Below are 19,165 nucleotides of genomic sequence, written 5' to 3' on the forward strand. Positions count from 1 at the left end.
GCCACATTCGAAATGGCTGAGGTGAAGCTCTCTAGCGGAGAATACAGCATTTTCAATAACACTTCCTCAAGAGCGAAATCCAACGTCTAGGAGGCTTTTGGTGTCATCCTAGATGGAGAAAATAACCAACATCCCACTCTTTTTGAGAAAAATATGCAACGGCGTGTGTTAATAATTGCAGGTTTTCACTGCTCATATATATGCGGGTTCGGGTCGGGTTGCGGATCCTGCGCCGACGGGTCGGGTCGGGTTGCGGAACTAATTGGTAATATGTGCGGGTAGCGGGGCGGGTTCGGTATTGCACGTCGCGGGTCTTGAAAATCAGACCCGTGCAGGACTCTGCCCTGAGACACATGTTTCATTTGATCACGCTATATAAAAAATGTATTTGATCTGGTAAAAAAAATTCCAGTTGCTTAAAATCGCCTGATGATTTGAACTGCCAGCACCAACATCTTGAAAAAGGAAGGACTCCTCCTCACCTTGCTGATCATGGTGGTGAGGTCTCCCCCATTGAGCAGGGGGTTCTGAGCGTCTCCCACTCTAGAGGGATCTTTGAGAGCTTTCTCATTGGAGAAGGTTCTCCACTCTGAGCCGACGTCGATTACACGGTCACCTGAGGAGAGACAATTTAAAGCTATGAAAATACATAAGTAATTAAAGCACAGATGAACCATTTCATATTATTTAAATGTAGAGGTAATAATGTTTCTGATGGGGGCCACAATGCTGTTTTCATCTTTGAAATTGATGCATGGTTTTTGACTCGAGAAACCAAAAAGTAAAAGATATTGAGCTTTTCCTCCTGGGGCCCAACAACATGCTCCCTTTGGATTGATACAGGCCATGTTTTTGTTTTTTTAGGTCAGCTTTTTGTTGATGGCTGCAGCTGATGCTCCATAACAGATGTCATGTTCTTCCTTCATTGATAGAAACAAAGAAATGTAATGCAACAACAAACACTGAGGTGCCCTTTTCAGAAACAACGCCTTGTGAATACAGAATACACACAAATAAAAGAGTTAGTGCGCACAATCTAATGCATTCACTGCGTCCTCCTGTGTGGCTGCGTTACATCCCTCTGGAGTCATTAACAGAAGATGGTGCAATATTCAGCATTATTCCCTCATGCAATTCTGTAGACAGTAACTCAAGTACTGTCTTACCCCTTCCGTACTGACTAATCAGAGCATCACATGCGAATAAACATTATTCTGAATCTAGCTTAACCATCTTACACACCATCCCTTGCCCTTTTTCTTTCTCATGTTCTCATCAATGTATGTTTTGAGACAGAAATACATAATCAAATCAAAACTAATGTCCGATCCTTCAATTGCATTAAGTCGGAGATGTACAAAGGATCCAAGGTGTGACAAAGGCCTGGCATATTGCTATTTATCAAGCCTGCTATTGGCACTGCAGGATTCCATTTGTGATATGTTAATCCGATTAGCTTTTGATATGATGTACAAGTCTTTCTAACGTCTCGAGGCAAAGCAACAGTCATCTCCTGAGAGGAACCGAGGGCTTGCATCAGAGAGAGAGCGGCTGGTGTGTCCCCCATGAATCCCACCCCCCCTGTCATGGGGCTCGTTAGAGGACGACTATTCCCTATAGATTTCTCTTACAGCCTGTATCACATGTTCAAAGGCTGTATTGTAGTACTATGTGCAAATGTATATCGTTTTTTATTTTCTAACGTGTTGCAGTCTTTAAAAACTTATTTTTTCATTTACATTTTTGTATTCTCCTTTTTTATTTCATTCTAAAATGGAGCAAAAGTCATCCCGTGATAAATAAAGATTCTAACTGATTGTTGTTTATATCTGTGCCTGTATGCACCTTCACAACCCTTTGTTAAAACGTTTCACTGATGTTGACCTTGTTTTCCATGTCAGCAGCTGTTGTGTATTTTAATCCTTCATTGAATAAAGCTACTGCTGACTACACGCGCAAGAAACAACATCTAATTAGGGTGACTTGGTAGGGACGCTAGAGGATGGATAAGTATCCATTCCTATTTTGTTCTGCACAACTGTTGACAAGGTCCATAAGAGACGTAGATTTATTATGGCTAGCTTTTCCACATTTTAGTTGCAAGCTTTGGACATTTCTGTCCTTATAGAAAACTCAGCTGATTCAGGACTATTGTAAATGCATTGGCATCCAAACTAAACTCAAGTACAGGAACTGAGAAACCTGTGTGTGATTATCACAAAGATAATAGTTTCATTTAGAGAAGTAAATTCAAAGAAAGAAGCACAGTAAGCCAAAAGGAAAGGAAGGATGTTTTCCAACACCAAAAAACACTTTGATTCATAAGCCAAGTGCACATGTTGGTGAAGTAAATACTGACCTACTACAAGGCCACATTCGGGGCAGATCATGTCCCCTGCTCTGTAGTCCTCCACCAGGATGGCATCAGGGTGGTTGGGACACTGAACTCTGGGAAGGGCGAGGGCATCTCCGCTACAAAAGGCAGAACAACAACGGTTAAGTGATCAAACAGCAAGACACGACAAAGATGGGGAAAGGGAGGACATTGAAGAGAAACAAACAAAGGTTAGGGTTTAAACGGACAGAGCTCATGATGAGGTCAGGACGCAAAACACACATTCATGCTAAAGTCTTCAAAGTTTGGTGACATCTTGCAAATCGAAACTGCATCGGGACATGTTGTTTTCCACTTTTAAATACATATTTGACATAGTATAGATGTATTATTTCACCCTCTTTTGTCTGGCAGACAAAGAAGAAAACAATATAATCAGTTAGTATGAATCCATGATTAATAGTGCCGAAGTCAACATCAAACAACCTAAGGGCAAACAAATAATAGCAGCACAGAAGCATCAGCTTATTTGGAATTATTAAATTACTTTATTAAATTATTATATAGTTTATTTGTATTTATTGTATGAAATGTTAAAACGTAAAAAATGCACATACGTTTTCTAGAGCGGCATCCTTATGACACATGGCTAAATGTGTTCATATAGAGAACATACTTCACATTAAAAAAATCATACAAATAATATGTCTTATTATTGTTGCCTCAGTAGTTGAGGATGAATGACCACGGTGGATTCAGACATAATCAAAACATAATAATGTGTACATGTTGGTTCCTGGGCTATATCCAACAAACAAAACGTCACGATGATGTGGCGATAGAAAAACAGACTTTCCATGGGCGTCAAATCATTACTATCCTGCATTTACTCTTTACAATTGACATGTATTCCCCGACAATGATTGTATTGTCAACACTTATAATGACTTAACGTTTATGTGACAAACTAAGGCAAGAGCTGAAATAGATACGCTGCCGACTAATGTTGAGTAAAAGCTGAATGTAGACAAAGTGTACAGGACAGAGGCATATGTGTTTACAGTTTGCTGGCAGTGACCGCTAGTGTCTATAATAATGCGATTTCACTACCTTTCAGTTTTAGCCTGAAACTACACAATCTCTTTTTGTTGTTGACGACAAAAATGGCGAAAATATCTCTACGATAATAAGTGACGTTAAGGTTTCAATTATTAAAGCCATTATTCGCAATAACGGTGAGAGAAGGGCATAGCGATGAGAAACGGAGATACAGAAAGTGACTTCTGGCTACATCTACCCAGCTAGCTAGCTAATAAAGGTTAGCCGTTACCTAGCAAAACACATCGTACAAACAACGGTACGAATAAGGACGTAATGTTTTTGGAATAGCACTAGCGTCTCCCATCATGTCTAAGTTGATAACCTTTCCAAAGTACATTGTTGGAGTCACACACTAAGAATGGTGAGTTGTTATATTTGGTAAAAGTTGCTACGCACCGGCTTGTCGACGCCATGTCACTCCTGAATGCTCGTCCGTGTCAAATTGAATGCGCCACCTCTATTTATAACTTTGTTTGATCACGTGTCCATTGGAGTACGGGGAGCCATTAGGCTCAAACTAGTCGAATTAACCTCCTGATTGTATAACATTGTTTTGTTGACAAGAAGAGTGTCAAATACTTTTAAACACAACAATTGAAATATCTATGATTATACAATCACGTTTAACATTTGGTAATATTAAAATGTATTTGTACGGATTAATGTTAATAACTTTTCTAAGACATTTCCCGGAAATCAGGATACCTCTCAAAGGTGACATTTTAAAGAGATACAATGCACGCAATACCAGTGACGTGATTATTGAATTACAACAATATGATTAAACCACAATATACGATCCATCGGTAAAGCTTTAGTGACTAAGTCTCTATTTTCCTGGGAAGGAACTCTGATATGTAATGATAATTGAAGGAAGACATTTTAATTTCTTATAAAAAAAAAACAATTCCAACCAAATTACAATGTTATTCATTTTTGATTTATTATTTGAGACTTGATATATTTCATATTTTTGAATTCATCAAATCTCCCAATATTATTTTTAAATGAAGACATTTGATTGATTGGAATTAAATAATAGGAGGTGAACCAACTGTACCCTTTTTCATTATCCATATACACTTTTATGTTTGTGTATCTTTGATCGCCTGTGTTAATGATGTAGAATATAAAATATATAATTATATGGACATGCCAAACAAAGCAATTATTACCAATCAAACCAGCAAAGGTATAAAGTAACAGAGAAAAATGCAAACCCATTATTGGATAAGCAATAAAAACAACATCATTTATTTCAATTTCTTATAACCAAGTTATATCAATGGGCAATTCAAATATCTGTAATGCAACAATAAACCCCACAAGTGATCCTAAGTTGTCTACTGATGAGTCACAATGCTGCTGTGATTTTGCTGTTGACAGTGGCAGCCTGTGTCTCTGTACCAATCTGTGACTGCTCTCTGCATCATACTTCCAAGTCTGTGAAGGAACCAAACAGTGCCACAAAGACTCACTTGATCTTAGTTGTTTTGGTAACAGAATGACCAATCTACATTAATTAAATAATTTCAGTCATATAAACATGAATTACCTAATACTTTAAGGTATGTGTGGAAACATTTAGGCTATACTCTTGTTTCTCTTTACCTATTTTCTTACAAATCTTCTTTGAATACTGGAATAATCTGTTCTTACGCATATCATTACCTCATCAGTGTCAGTGAAAAATGCCAGTGTGCGTCAAGACAACAGCAGGTGGAGCCAGATAAATAAGAGTGTGTCAGGCTCTGCAGTGACACACTGGATGATGGTTACAGTGATTCGCTTTCATGCTTTACTCATTTATCGTGATCTCTTTCAGGGGGGAAACATATAAGGATTCTTACATTTCAGGTCATATTTATTTGAATAGTAAAATTAAAATGATCCTAGCCCAGAGTATAGACACATTTTGCTGCATATACTGTAGGCATCATCTTGGCAGTTAAAACCACAGTTTTAAGACAACATGGCTAAATAAAAGTAACTTTTTCAGATTCCTTCAGGTACGCCACCACATAAACAGTGCTATGTTAGAAAATCAGAAGGCGTTTGAAAACAATACTGAACGTTTTTATTTGTGCATATCGTACAGATTCAGGGCTCAACGTGATTTCAAGAATATATAAGGGACTCCAGGAGACTATTGTGAATTCCAATGGAGAATCTCCTCCTCATGGAGAGCGTTCGCCTGGAAGAGTCCAGGGTTTCCCACACATAGACTATACTTGGGCGGGCCGCCCAGGTATATTAACGGCCGCCCAAGTATATTTCGCGTTTGAGAGGGTAGTGATTAGTAAAATATGCATGAATAAATAAATAAAAAGTTAACTAGGTGAAAAAAGGTAAGATACACTTTTAAAACTTGTTGAGAGCTAAAAACTAGTCTTTGCTGCTGCCTCAAAGAGGAGATGAGGGAGAGGAGGGAGACAGGAGAGGCTGACTCAGGAGCAAAGACACACTCACAACTATAAATGAACCAAAAATTAATTAATAAACAAGTTTCAGTGTTTTTTTCATATTAGAAATGGGATGTTATTGGTTATGGCCATGATTTTATGATTATTGAAATGTATACAGTTCTGTTTAATATAGGTGTTTCCATAGATCTATAGTCTCTTTATTTCCCCCTCAAAATGCACCAGATTGATGCATTTAACTTAAAATCACATTGATAGCTTCCTAAATACATTTATTTTTTTAAATAGTAACCCATTTCCATATGTTTATGTGTGGGTAGTAGATTTAAACTATAGGGCTATCACCATGGGCCCTTCCTGTACCTGTTCGCTCTGCCATCGCGTGAAGGGTCCGCTAACAAGCGCTACCACCACCCCCCCAAGTATATTTCAGATCTGTGGGAAACACTGGAGTCTCACTAGATTTTTGATCACGCTCGCCCAGCAGTCTCACCATGGAGAGGAGGCTGCTGGAGGAATGTTTAAAAAAAACACGTGCTCTGGGATTTCCCAATAGTAAACACTTTTGGGCATAAGGTTTATAAAGAAATTGTCAACATATTTGGAACAAAAACTAATTTTAATTGGGACGAACTCCTCTTCGCTTTCCTGCTCTCAACAGCCGCAAATATTAAAACAAAATACTTATTTGGGATGTTGAGTGTCGCTGCCAGGAAAGCAATCTGCAAACAACAATAAATGGCTCAAACAAAACAGCCCATCAATAGATGATTGGTACGATATGGTTTATGAAATCTAATGGAAAGAATAACTTTTTCTATGAGGCTCCAGGAACTTAACATATGGAATTATATTGTGAGAAAATCCTATACAGTGACTTCACAATACACACTATTTTTTGAATTGCTAGAAAGCATGTCGTCATCAAGATACGAAACGATATGTATCCATAATGTATGTCAACAACCGAATAGTGAACTGTTTCTTTATGTGACAGTAAAAAATCTCCTTCTTAAACAAGTATATAAAAAGCCTATAGAATAAGCTTAGAAATGTATCTACACAAAGCTGAAAACAGGCTTTTTTTTGGTGAAACTCGTGACAAATCAACTCTTTAGACATACATGGTTCTCACAGCAATGCAGTAAAGATAACAACATATGAGGACCTTATTTAATATGATGCATTGCTGTTGATTAAACTGCCTAACAGTAAATGAAAGCGTTGAAATATGTACAACCATGAACATGTACAGTATATCAATCAACATACACATGAATGCGGAAGTATTTTTGAACTAGAATCATCATAACACACTGACAGGGAACATTTGACTGCAATGAATGCTTTTACTTGAATACTTGAGGAACAACAGTGCAGATACTTTTATTCAAGTAAAGTTTGTAATGCAGGACTTTGAATTGAAGTAGAGTATTTTTTTCAGAGTATAAGTATTTCTGCTGCAGTAGTATCTTTATACTGATTAAGAAACAATGTTTAAGAAAAGATGTGCACCACAAGCTATTCTTTTTTTGTCTCTTTTTTACTCCAACTGATTCTCGTCTGAAAAGTGTCCCTGAAAAGTATTCATTTTTCACATATCTTTAACGCACGTTTTCGGAAACTGATGACGTGGAACCTTTCCTGGACTGTGGAAAATAAAAGTTGCATATGTAGTTACAAGTCACAGCATGACAGACATATCAAAGGCAATCCAAACAAAATGAGGGCATGAAGAGGCCTGCTATCCAAGCAGGAGAGGAGTAGCACATGTTCTCAGTCTCCGTATTTGTCTTTGTCTTAAACACACATAAACACACACTCTGTACTCAGCAGCTGTTTATTGGTTTTCCAACAGCAACATCATATCACACCACATCATTGCTCTTCATCACTCTTACTGTATTTCAAGTAACAACAATGGATCCACATGCAGGAACAGCCTGCGTGCAGGTCTGGAGTTTGTGTGTAATTTGACACATACACACCAACACACATACACACAAACTCAGTGTTTATTTTGCCTAAAGGAAATAAATGACCAAAGAAACAGGTTTGTTTGGGTTTGTGGACGGTTAGTGGCTGGTATGAATTTGAATTTTACTGTGTATTTTTTGTTACATCACAAGTGTATATCCGGTATGCATTTAAACCACCAGCTAATGTTTGTGAATGTGACACTACCCTCTGTACTCTTTACAAATCAGAGAGGGAGGTCCACACTGAATTATTTATATCTCAATGGGCCAATTCTTAACGCACTGAGCTGGTTGCCAGGGGCGTTTGGGGTCCCCAGCTGTTGGCCCTGTCTCCCCACAGACAGGAAACCCCATACTGTCCGACCACTAGACTGCCAGTCAGTGTGACAACAAACCAAAGCATTCCCTCTTTACACCGTTTCTCTTCCCCCCTCACCACACCGACCATATGTCCTTCCACAGTCAGGTAAACTAGGTTAGGAAACAGAATCAGTGTCTATAACAATTGTTATTATGGCTGCTACCTTTTTTTTGCACCATTTGATCCTGTAACAACACTGTTGTCAAATAACACCTTGCATTATAAATGTTTTCCTATTTACTGGTGTTATTTGGCTCTTCATTACTTATATATATATGTTTCAACTACTTCTATAATGATGCCGATTATTTCTTCTTAATTGTATTTGTTTGATTTGATTTGATTAATATGTGCATGCCTCTTTATTTAAGGGTGCTATATTCTGCTCATGTTCAGGTTTATATTAGTATTTAGTGTCTCTGCTGTGACATGTCTCCATGCTTTAATGTTCAAAAAGCTCGGAGGCCATTGAATCAATTAATATCAGCATTTATCATATCAAAGGGTTGAACTTCTGATAAAGAAGAGGGGTTTAAGCAAATGACAGAGAATTTGCCCTTTTTAGGTACATCTCATATTTTAATGATAAAGGCTAAAGGTATCCTTTTCAATGACTTTATATATATAGGCAAGCCAAATGGGCTCTTCATTTCTTATCCCCTTTCTCCTGCTTTGGCTGCACCAGACACTTTGTTTTGTTTCAAGGTTTGATATGTTGCTCACTGATGGCTCCTTCAAGGCCTGGCGCTGTGCTGATGGACTTTTGAATCATTAATGGTATGAACGCTGCAGAGATGAAGCTGCTTTCTTGTTTAGTCTTTGTCTTTGCTGTTTTATTGATTGCGTATGTACTTTTGTCTATTGTAAATTTCCTTAAATAATCAATTAGATGTTTGGTCGATAACATCCCAGAAAATGGTGGAAAACATCTTGCAAAATATGAATATTTCTCAAAAGTATTCTCTTTCCTGGCATAAAGGAATAAAGAAACCAGACAATAATCACATTTAAAAAGCTGGAATTCAGATATATGTTTTGAATTTACTATTTAAGTATTTTATCGTCAAAATACTTGCCGGCTCATTTAAAAGTTGATTTATTTTGTAACTCCAAAAAGAAACCTGACAAATATTGGTTTTGCAACAAGTTATGAAAGGTTTCAATGTGATTGTCTGAAAATGAGTTAAGTGTGTTTACATCCACTACTTTCTTATTGACTTTGTCCACACTGCCTTTGTTTGGGATTCATTAGGGAAGCCACTATGAACTCAGCTATACAAACTGCCTCACTCAAGTCTGAACAAACATTATTGCGAAAACATCTCCATAGAACAGAACACAGACAATGATCAGTGTAATCATTCTGCATGTGTTCATGTGTGGTCACACACCACCTCCACATCTGATCTTTTAAACCTGGCAGACTATCGCAAAAAAACGCCCCACTGCCTGCTATTCTTTCTTTCCTTCTTTCTTTTTTTTCTCTTCCTCTCAAAGTACAGGAGTAGCCTGAGCGAGAACAGTGTGCCCGCAGCCAGCAGCCCAGGACCGGTTGAAACCTGTATAGGGTTGCAACTGAGGAGACATTTCCTCCACCCTGTGCATCATCAACCAAATCCAGAAAGAGCTGGATATGATGCATGTCTTCAGCACTCTAGGGTCCTATTAACTGCTGAGTTTATCAATACCCATAATACAGATAGAAAGATCGATATATAGATACATACATAGATAGATAGATAAACAGTGTTGCCCTATGGTAATAACATGGCATATGGTAATTAGTGTTTTGTGTAACAAAACAAGACAACCTCTCCAACACGTGGCACGTGCACAAAAGGCACATGTCAGAAGTCTTATAATTAGTCAGCTAAGTTCTTTCAACACCACGATGCATTTGTGGTGTCTGCTGCTGCTACTCTGAAACAAAGAGGGGGAAGCAGATGCCGCGTTCATTTCGCGCTGGAAAGTCGGTAAATAAAGGAGCTCGGCTTTCAGTTGGTAGGCCGTGGAAAGTATGCTCTTGGTTTTTGTTCGGTCATGCATTTCATTCGTTTCACTTGCTTGATACCTGCTTTAGTTATATTATGAATGAAAGGATAGTGGCTATATTTACCACTTCAAAAAGAAATGTAAATCCACAAATAATTGCTCGTACATAGGGTTGGGAAAATAATAACGTTAAGATATTTCCTTCGTCAGATATATGCGAACGTTAACATAAACGTATAAATATAAGGTAGAAATTATTTGCATCATTATAAAAGTAAATGAAACATTAATTAATGCAGTAGCAGCCAAATAACACCAGTAAATATATTGCAAGGTGTTATCATAAACTGGTCTTTGTTACAGTATTTTAAAAAAACGTAGCAACTAGTAATCGTTATCCGTTATTTTATATTATTTTCAGGCCAGCCGTGGGCTGTTTAACCTTCTCCCACACGCCCTGAACGCAGCACAGATAAACTCCAGGGCGGTGTCTTCGGGAAGTTGCCGGAATGTCATCCTCCAATGGGAGGCTCGCATAACACCCACAGCAGCGGTCTGAGCGGCTCCATGTTGGATCTGCCTGCTCTTAGAAATACATTGGAGCTCTGTTAATCCGTCTGTCTGCGCGTATTGTCTGTCACACGGCCGGGCAGCCGGCTCTGCTCCCGGGCTCAAGTAGGAGGGATGTAGCCGACAGACCGCGCTGTCACCACCAAATATTCCTCGGAGCTTTCCGTTCCATAAAACCGGCGTCATTCCCGCACTTGTGAGCGGGGCTGAGAAACCAGGTTAGAGGCGCACCTGAACAACGGAGCGAAAAGTGGCATGCAGGCGGAGGAAGAAATAATTGGATTGAGATAACGCCTCGCAGGCAGTAAGTGTATTTTCCGTTACCGTATGTTTTAATTGTTTACTTTTAACTATAATATTCAATAACCTGATTGATATTCCGAGCAGATAACGCTTTCCAGATAAGAAACTGGTTACCTGAGTGCTTTACGGCGCGGCACATGCCGATTCTCAAATGAACATGTTTCAACAAGTCACATGACCCAGTACCCAACTGATAATAACTGCGCACTCACGTGAAGGGAAAAGTCAAGCGGTTCATCATTCTGGGACAGACATGTCTTATTTCCTCTTTTGGTTGAATAGTCTTAACTTAACACAAAAAAATGCATAGTCTACAGCTTGTCTTTTAGCAACCTGTTTCCTGTCTGTCTGGAATTCAACCCCCAGAACTGGTTTTAACTTAGTTTACCCTAAACTCAACATTTGTCGTAATGTAATTACACTTAGCACGCAGAACACTGGCTGCCATCACGTGGTGAGGTCAGTTGTATGTAGTTTATCTACACAGCGCAGCAGGGACATGGCACTGCTGCTAGGGTGCCATGTGGTAAGGGGCCCCTCCCTGTCCTGGGGTGGCCACCACACACTAAGCTTTGTTATTTTTTCACATAGCAGCCTGTTAAGATGTGTCACCTCTGCTAAGTGTGATGAGTTGGTGGAGGGTTGATGAGAATAAAGCACTGGAGCTCAACTTTGTCACCCTTGCAGTACACAAACACCACCTGCACTGCCGCAAGATAAATCATTAAGCATGTCAAATATTATTCAGCCATCAGTCATTTAATTATTCACCCTCATAACATGTCAAAAGCAACCTCCACCCCTACTTGGAAACTCTCAATAATAATAACATTCACTCAAAAATAAAAACATGAAGTGATGACACGCTATCATGAATCTTATTTTGCAGTGAAGCAATATCAGAGTGTAACAGATACAAAAAAACGGTATAACAGCTGTTAGAAGTTTATAACATATATCTTGTTTCAGCATATAAAATGGTGGTGCAAAAAGACCAAACATATCTGAGGTTATTTAGCTATTGCCATCCCATAGTTTGTCCAGCAGAAAACAGATGACTTGCATGTTCCTAAAAGGTAACTTAGTATAACATAGTAGTAATACCCAAAACTGGGAAATCTTGGTCTTGATATGAAGACAATAGCCTGAGACATAGGTTATTGCATGTTTTTTGGCTTATTATGCCAATATAAGCAGATATTTGTTACATACATATGTTACATTTTTTATCTGGATCTAAGAAATGTGGTGAAAAAATGTAACAAAAAAATTCTCAATGCTATATAAATGAAAATCAATAATAAAATAGTCTCTAAATAAGAATAAGAATTATCAGAAGTAAGTATCTCTGGATATAGTAATTTCTTACATTTAGGCTGATACAAAATATCCATAATAAATGTAGGTCAGCTGATTACTTTTTTTTTGTAATGGTCTTCTTAAATTATTCATACATATAAGGTATAGTTGATGTGCATTACATTTTAATGAGCCTACATGTGACATAGAGAAGGAAGCCGGATCTGAGTGGTTTGTTGAATCACATGTGGTCTGACCAAGGCAGCCCATAACAAACAGACTTTCCTTCTTTGTCTGTTAGTAGGCACTTCAATTAGCATAAAGGGAAATGCACAATGTATACGCACATGCACTGAAAAAGAGAATCTTTCATGATATATGTCCCATTTCTGAAATACAATTGCTTTTATGTGCGAGAAAGCCCTACCTTTTTAAAAAGCCCTATTCTGTTTTTTGCTAAATCTGTCTAAAAAGGTCAAATGTCACTTGTTTTGCAGCAATCTTGATACAGGGTACTTATTATATGTTATAGTTTGGATTCCTAAAGCTTTTAGTCTACTATCCCATCATTCAAGGGTGGTTTTCGCTATAAGTAATGTTTTATTTTGGACGGACTCTATAATTTAAGTTTTTTTAATATGTTCAATCTGAATTTACTTTAAAAAAAAAAAAATCTATATTGATTCTGACTTTGCTTCATCCAACTCACAGGTTTATCATTACTTTGAGAAAAAAGATTATTAATTTACCCCTTTTTAAAAGTGAAGATATAATCTAACAATATACAATATAATTGTTCTAGGAATTTCATTTTCGAGCCTGAGACCTGAAAAACAGGCTCAGGGTTTAACAGGTTAAATAACTACTGCTGAATTGTAACCTGTTAACTTGTCAAAACAAAGCCTGGTCCCTTAGCATCCCTAGTGTCAACAACTGGGCGTCACCCTCAAGCTAAAATGCATATTATGTTATGGCAAATTCTATCATTCGTTTATCATTTTATTCTTTTTGAGGATTTCTAATCTAAAATTCATGATAAAGTGCAAACCAGTGTAAATCATTGTAGTAAAAGTAAGATGAATTTTGACCAAACAGACAAAGTATCTTCTAGATAAAAAAATCTAACATTAACACATAAGGTAAAATCAAATATATATTTCCTTTGTAGAAATTCTCCAAATCCAGCCTTCTTACTTGCAATGATAACCTGCTTTTGGTAATGCAGTTCAATGTGCCTTAGTTTGAAATGCAGTTCAAATATATTAATATTGTTACAGAACTTTTGTGATCCAAAAACAACAAATGATCAAGATGGACAGATAATCATTTATTTATTTATTGCTTAACACAATTATTTCATTGTGGATTTAGGGGATTAGAGGTAGGAAACAGATGAAAGAATAACCAAATGAAGCCCCCTCCACTAAATGAGAAAAAGGCAATTCACTAAATGAAACACACATGTGCAAAACATCTTATTGAGTCAGAACAGTTGGTGGACTTCAAATAACTATCTTCTCTATTTCCTCTCTATTCCAGTAACAGCCTGCTGTAGTAATCTGCTTAAACATCATTAACACATAACTGAATGAAAGTAGACTGCAAAGTGAGAGTTGGCACCCACAGATAAAAGGCTGGAGTTTACAGTGCTATCTTCACATCCACAGGGTTTGTATCATAGAAACTCATGGCAAACGTTATTTTTATTTTCATTTCCGTAAAGCTTACTCAATGGGACTGGGTATCATTTTAAAGATAGTTATTGACCATTTCAGCTATTGGGTCATCTAGACAGAGGGATAAGGGCAGCCACTAGCGATTATTTTTATTTTATAATCTTTTGTTGATACATTTTTCTTGATTAATCATTGCTCTATAAAATGTCTGGAAATTGTGACAAGTTAAGGTTTATAGGTGGTGTTTTAAGATCTCATATTTTATCTCACCCACTTCCAAACCCAAAGGCATTTGGATAACAATCATAGAAAAGCGGTGAACTTGGGAATAGAGCATTTTTTGAAATGTTTTGCTTAACAATTACAATTACTAGGGAGGCTCCGACCAGGGTTTTTGGGGCCGATCGCCGGAATCAGAATCGGCCGATACCGATCATAGGGTGGGTGGGGGCTATGGGGATCTTCCATTTAAAGTGATGTTTAAAACTCAGTTAATGGGTCTCATTTTTATTTTGCTGTCAGTTTATAATCGTAACGGGTCGAAAAGTTTCAGATGAATTTTTCAATACATGATGCCGCTTCCCAACAACAACAACAAACATAATTTTACATTCAAATGAAGTACATTATTCAAGTTTACATTAACTTTGGATAATAACACGGGAGGAATGAGCGGAAGCGCTCTCTTTTCCTCTCTCTCTCTCTCTCTCTCTCTCTCTCTCTCTCTCTCTCTCTGACAGCCTGTCAGTATTGTCGCATGCAGCTCACTGATCCAGTAATGAGTGACCCGAGAGTGAAGAATAAATATATGTATAACTAGTTTAGCTTGTTCCAGAGGTAGATGAAATAGCTAAGTGTGTTAGGTCTAACTCTTCGTGTGTGTTTTGCTCCGCTCACCGGTCCGTCACAGCGGGTGGAGCTGCTGGATTTCTGCTCCGCTCACGTTGCATACCACTATCTTACTGTCATTTTCGGACACCTTAAAATAATGCCAGACTGATGAAGCCATTTTGGCGAGCTTGTTTTGCCGCACAGAGAAAAGTGTCATGTATTTTACGTCATGTGATCGGCTCTCACGATCAGAATTTATAGAGGGCACCGATCACACTTTTAAGAGCGAATATCGGCCGATAACGATCGGCGGCATATCGATCGGAGCACCCCTAACAATTACCTTAATCATAAAAATGCAACCACATCATTTTCTGTTAATCAATAAATGTTGAATCAAGCAGAAAAACTTGTGAGATCTTTGAGTTAAATAGCCTTACTTTACATTCTACTTCCTACAATGTGACTGCATACGCATATTGTGATGTCAATGCTGAAACAATATATTGTCCAACCCTTGTACTAACTGTTAATGCTAAAACAACTAGAATGGATGAACTGACTCTCCTCTGTTTGTTGCAGTGATGTTCACGCTCACTGAGGTTGCGTCCCTGAATGACATCCAGCCGACGTACCGCATCCTGAAGCCATGGTGGGACGTCTTCATGGACTACCTGGGGCTGGTCATGCTCATGCTGGCCATATTCGCCATGACCATGCAGATCACCAAGGACCAGGTGGCTTGCCTTCCTTGTCTCGAGGAAACGGACGAGGCTTCGGGGGTGAAGCCTAATTCGTTCACGCAGCAGAGTGCACAGAATGGGGCTTCAGCAGCAGCCCCCGTATCAACATCCCTACCCCTAGTCACTAAGGACATGCCGGACGAAATGGCCCATGAGATCCACGTCACACACCAATACAATCAACCTGAACCGACAGGGGTCAGGACCAACCTGGACTACCAACAATATATCTTCATCAACCAAATATGTTACCATGTTGCCTTGCCCTGGTATTCCAAGTACTTTCCTTACCTCACCCTCATCCACACCATTGTTCTCATGGTCAGTAGCAACTTCTGGTTCAAATACCCCAAAACCAGCTCAAAGATTGAGCACTTTGTTTCAATTCTAGGTAGATGTTTTGAGTCTCCCTGGACTACGAAGGCTTTGTCTGAGACAGCTTGTGAGGACTCTGAGGAGAACAAACAGCGGTTGACAGGCACCTCCATGGCCCAGAAACATGTATCTTTAGAGGGGAAGGACGAAAGCACAAATGTAAACTCCTCCACACCCATGATTGGGGTGAAGTTCTCTGCAGATAAGCCCATCGCAGAGGTCCCGAGCAGTATGACAATCCTGGACAAAAAAGACGGAGAGCAGGCCAAAGCCCTGTTCGAGAAAGTACGAAAATTTCGAGCTCATGTGGAGGACAGTGACTTTATCTACAAGCTTTACGTAGCGCAGACTGTCGTCAAAACGGTCAAGTTTATTTTGATATTATCCTACACTTCTACCTTTTTGGCTAAAATACATTTTAAGCACGATTGTGAACCCGATATTAAGCAGCTAACTGGATACCGAAAGTTCTTCTGTACGCACAACATGGCTTTCATGCTGAACAAGTTGCTCATTAGCTACATGGCTTTAATATTGATCTACGGGATGGCTTGCTTGTACTCTCTCTTCTGGGTGTTTCGAAGACCGCTCAAAGAGTACTCATTCGAGAAGGTCCGTGAGGAGAGCAGCTTTAGTGACATTCCTGATGTCAAAAATGACTTTGCATTCCTCTTACACATGGTTGACCAATATGACCAACTCTACTCCAAACGCTTTGGGGTCTTCTTGTCCGAGGTCAGTGAAAACAAGCTTAGGGAAATCAGCCTTAATCACGAGTGGACCGTTGAAAAACTGAGGCAGCTTGTGATCCGTAACGCAATGGACCAGCAGGAGCTGCACCTTTTCATGCTCTCTGGTCTTCCCAATGCAGTGTTTGACCTAACGGACCTGGAAGTGCTGAAACTGGAGCTCATTCCTGACGTGAGATTCTCTGCGAAGGTCTCCCAAATGAGCAGTCTGCTGGAGCTGCATCTCCTGCACTGTCCGGCCAAAGTAGAGCAAAACGGCTTTGCTTTCCTCCGGGATCATCTCCGCTGCCTTCACGTCAAGTTCACTGATGTTGCAGAGATCCCGGGGTGGGTGTACTTGCTGAGGAGTTTGAGGGAGCTCAACCTCATGGGCAACTTGAGCTCTGAAAATAACAAAATGATCGGGCTAGAGTCCATGCGAGATTTGAGGCATTTAAAGACATTATGCTTGAAGAGCAACCTCACAAAAATGCCCACAAACATCACAGAGCTTTCACCACATCTGATTAAGCTAGTGGTGCACAATGATGGTACTAAACTTGTGGTACTGAATAGTCTGAAAAAGATGACAAATCTAATTGAACTGGAGCTGCACACGTGCGAACTCGAGAGGATTCCCCACGCTATTTTCAGCTTGACCAACCTGCAGGAGCTCGACCTTAAATCGAACAACATCCGAACCATAGAAGAGATCATCAGCTTCCAGCACCTCAAGAGGCTGACGTGCCTCAAACTGTGGCACAACAAAATCATCACCATCCCTTCATCTATCGCCCAAGTCAAGTCTCTGGAATCTCTCCACCTGTCCCACAATAAACTGGAGACCCTGCCCCCAGCCCTGTTCACGCTCCCGAAGCTGCGGCACTTGGATGTGGGCCACAACTCCATCACAGTGCTCCCTCCGGACGTGGGCCTCCTCCACAATCTCCAGCACTTAGCCATCAACTCCAACAAGCTGGAGGTGCTGCCCAAGCCTCTGTTCAGATGCACCAAGCTCAAGGCGCTGTGTTTGGGGAACAACGCGCTCACCGTGCTGCCGGAGACGGTGGGTCAGCTGGTGCAGCTCAATCAGCTGGAGCTGAGAGGAAATTGCCTGGACAGACTGCCTGTGCAGCTGGGAAACTGCCGCCTGCTGCGTAAAAGCGGCCTTGTGGTGGAGGACCATCTCTTTGAAGCACTGCCTGTGGAAGTGAAGGAGAACATAAGCAGAGAGAACAACGTGTCGTTTACCAGTGGCTTATAGCACACAAAGCATGACAAGCTTGCATAATGGATGTACGAGTAAACTCTTAATGTGTGTTCACACCGGACGCGAAGCAAATCTTTTGTGCGTCGCGATTACATGTTAAATCAGTGAGCACACTTGCAAAAGCATTAATTCGGTTTTTACTAACCAATATCAGTATATTGTTATTGCTGCATCATTTTGATACGTCTATTTTAAATTAAGGCAAAATGTGTTAATTTCGTTGTTGTTGGTAACTACATGAAGATAAGCCCCTACTCCTCGCCAGTGGTATAGTTTGAATGACGCTAGTAAACACAAATGATGCTGCGGTCAAACTCGCAAGAGTAACGTGATGTGGTTCTTCGCTTGGCGTCCGGTGTGAACGCACCATTATTGTAATAACAATTAAATGCATTTTCTTGATTATTTTAATGAGTTGTGCTTTATATTTATATATACTTATATATGTATTATATATATATATATAGTTCACTAGATATAGTTGATAGTATATTAGTAGTATTATATGATATGATATATAAAATAGTACAGGAATTGCTTTTCTTGTTGCCTGAGTAGGTGCTAATTCAGCAATTTTTTATGGCTGATTAAGCTTTTTTTTTCATAGCTTTGGAGTAATAAAACATTTTTGCTTCTGTTGATTGTTATACGTCTATTAGACAAACTTGTTCATTCACCCTCCGAATGACAACCCAGTATGTAGATTGTATTCATTATTGTTAGGGTTACTCAGGTATTAATTGTTAACCATGGGGGCAACAATCTTTTTGCCTTAACTGCTGCTACTTTTTTTTTTTTAACGTAGTGAGGGGCCTTTTCCAAACAAACAAAAGGGCTCAAAAAATGAATAATTTCATGTTTTCTTTGTCAGTTTTTCATACAAAGGAGACTTCATGTAAGGGGATCACTAATGCAAACACTCGTTTTTCTTAGTAGTTGTTTGAAGGATCATGTAACCTTTATTTTTCCATCCATGTTCTTGTAGCCAACCGAGTCGAGTTTAGAGTTGTGAAACTCAGGTGGAGACTAAGCCACCAGAATTGACCCTTTACCTTACTTGTGTAGAGATTGTTTTACTAAAGGCTTATAGTAATTCATTATGGCACATTTGAAAAAACTTAATGATTTTAAAGATCAAGTGAATGTCCTTTTCTGATAACATGTCCCAAGACCAACGTG

At 39.2% G+C, this 19,165-nt stretch overlaps 2 protein-coding genes across 2 annotated transcripts; one reads left to right on the forward strand and one right to left on the reverse strand.

The window, feature by feature from the left end:
- Window positions 1–401: 401 nt before the first annotated feature.
- Window positions 402–3,918, reverse strand: LOC104949092 (transcription initiation factor IIB-like). Its single transcript, XM_010775375.1, has 3 exons — window positions 3,833–3,918; window positions 2,360–2,472; window positions 402–616 (listed from the first exon to the last, which is right to left on the reverse strand). Exons 1-3 carry the CDS (start codon window positions 3,847–3,849, stop codon window positions 417–419), a joined length of 330 nt encoding a protein of 109 aa, XP_010773677.1. The 5' UTR covers window positions 3,850–3,918; the 3' UTR covers window positions 402–416.
- Window positions 3,919–10,716: 6,798 nt separating this feature from the next.
- On the forward strand, window positions 10,717–18,397 carry LOC104949093 (volume-regulated anion channel subunit LRRC8D-like). Its single transcript, XM_010775376.1, has 2 exons — window positions 10,717–11,065; window positions 15,453–18,397. Coding segments are annotated over exons 1-2 (2,529 nt in total). The 5' UTR covers window positions 10,717–11,064; the 3' UTR covers window positions 17,981–18,397.
- The last annotated feature ends 768 nt before the right edge of the window (window positions 18,398–19,165 follow it).

Source organism: Notothenia coriiceps, unplaced genomic scaffold (genome assembly GCF_000735185.1).
Source record: "Notothenia coriiceps isolate Sejong01 unplaced genomic scaffold, NC01 NC01_scaffold00015692, whole genome shotgun sequence".
Lineage (NCBI taxonomy): Eukaryota > Metazoa > Chordata > Actinopteri > Perciformes > Nototheniidae > Notothenia > Notothenia coriiceps.

Coding starts and splice junctions, on each gene's coding strand:
- LOC104949092 (XM_010775375.1), bottom strand. Junction 617..2,359: donor CGAATGTGGCCTTGTAGTAG/GTCAGTATTTAC, acceptor GTCTCTCCTCAG/GTGACCGTGTAATCGACGTC.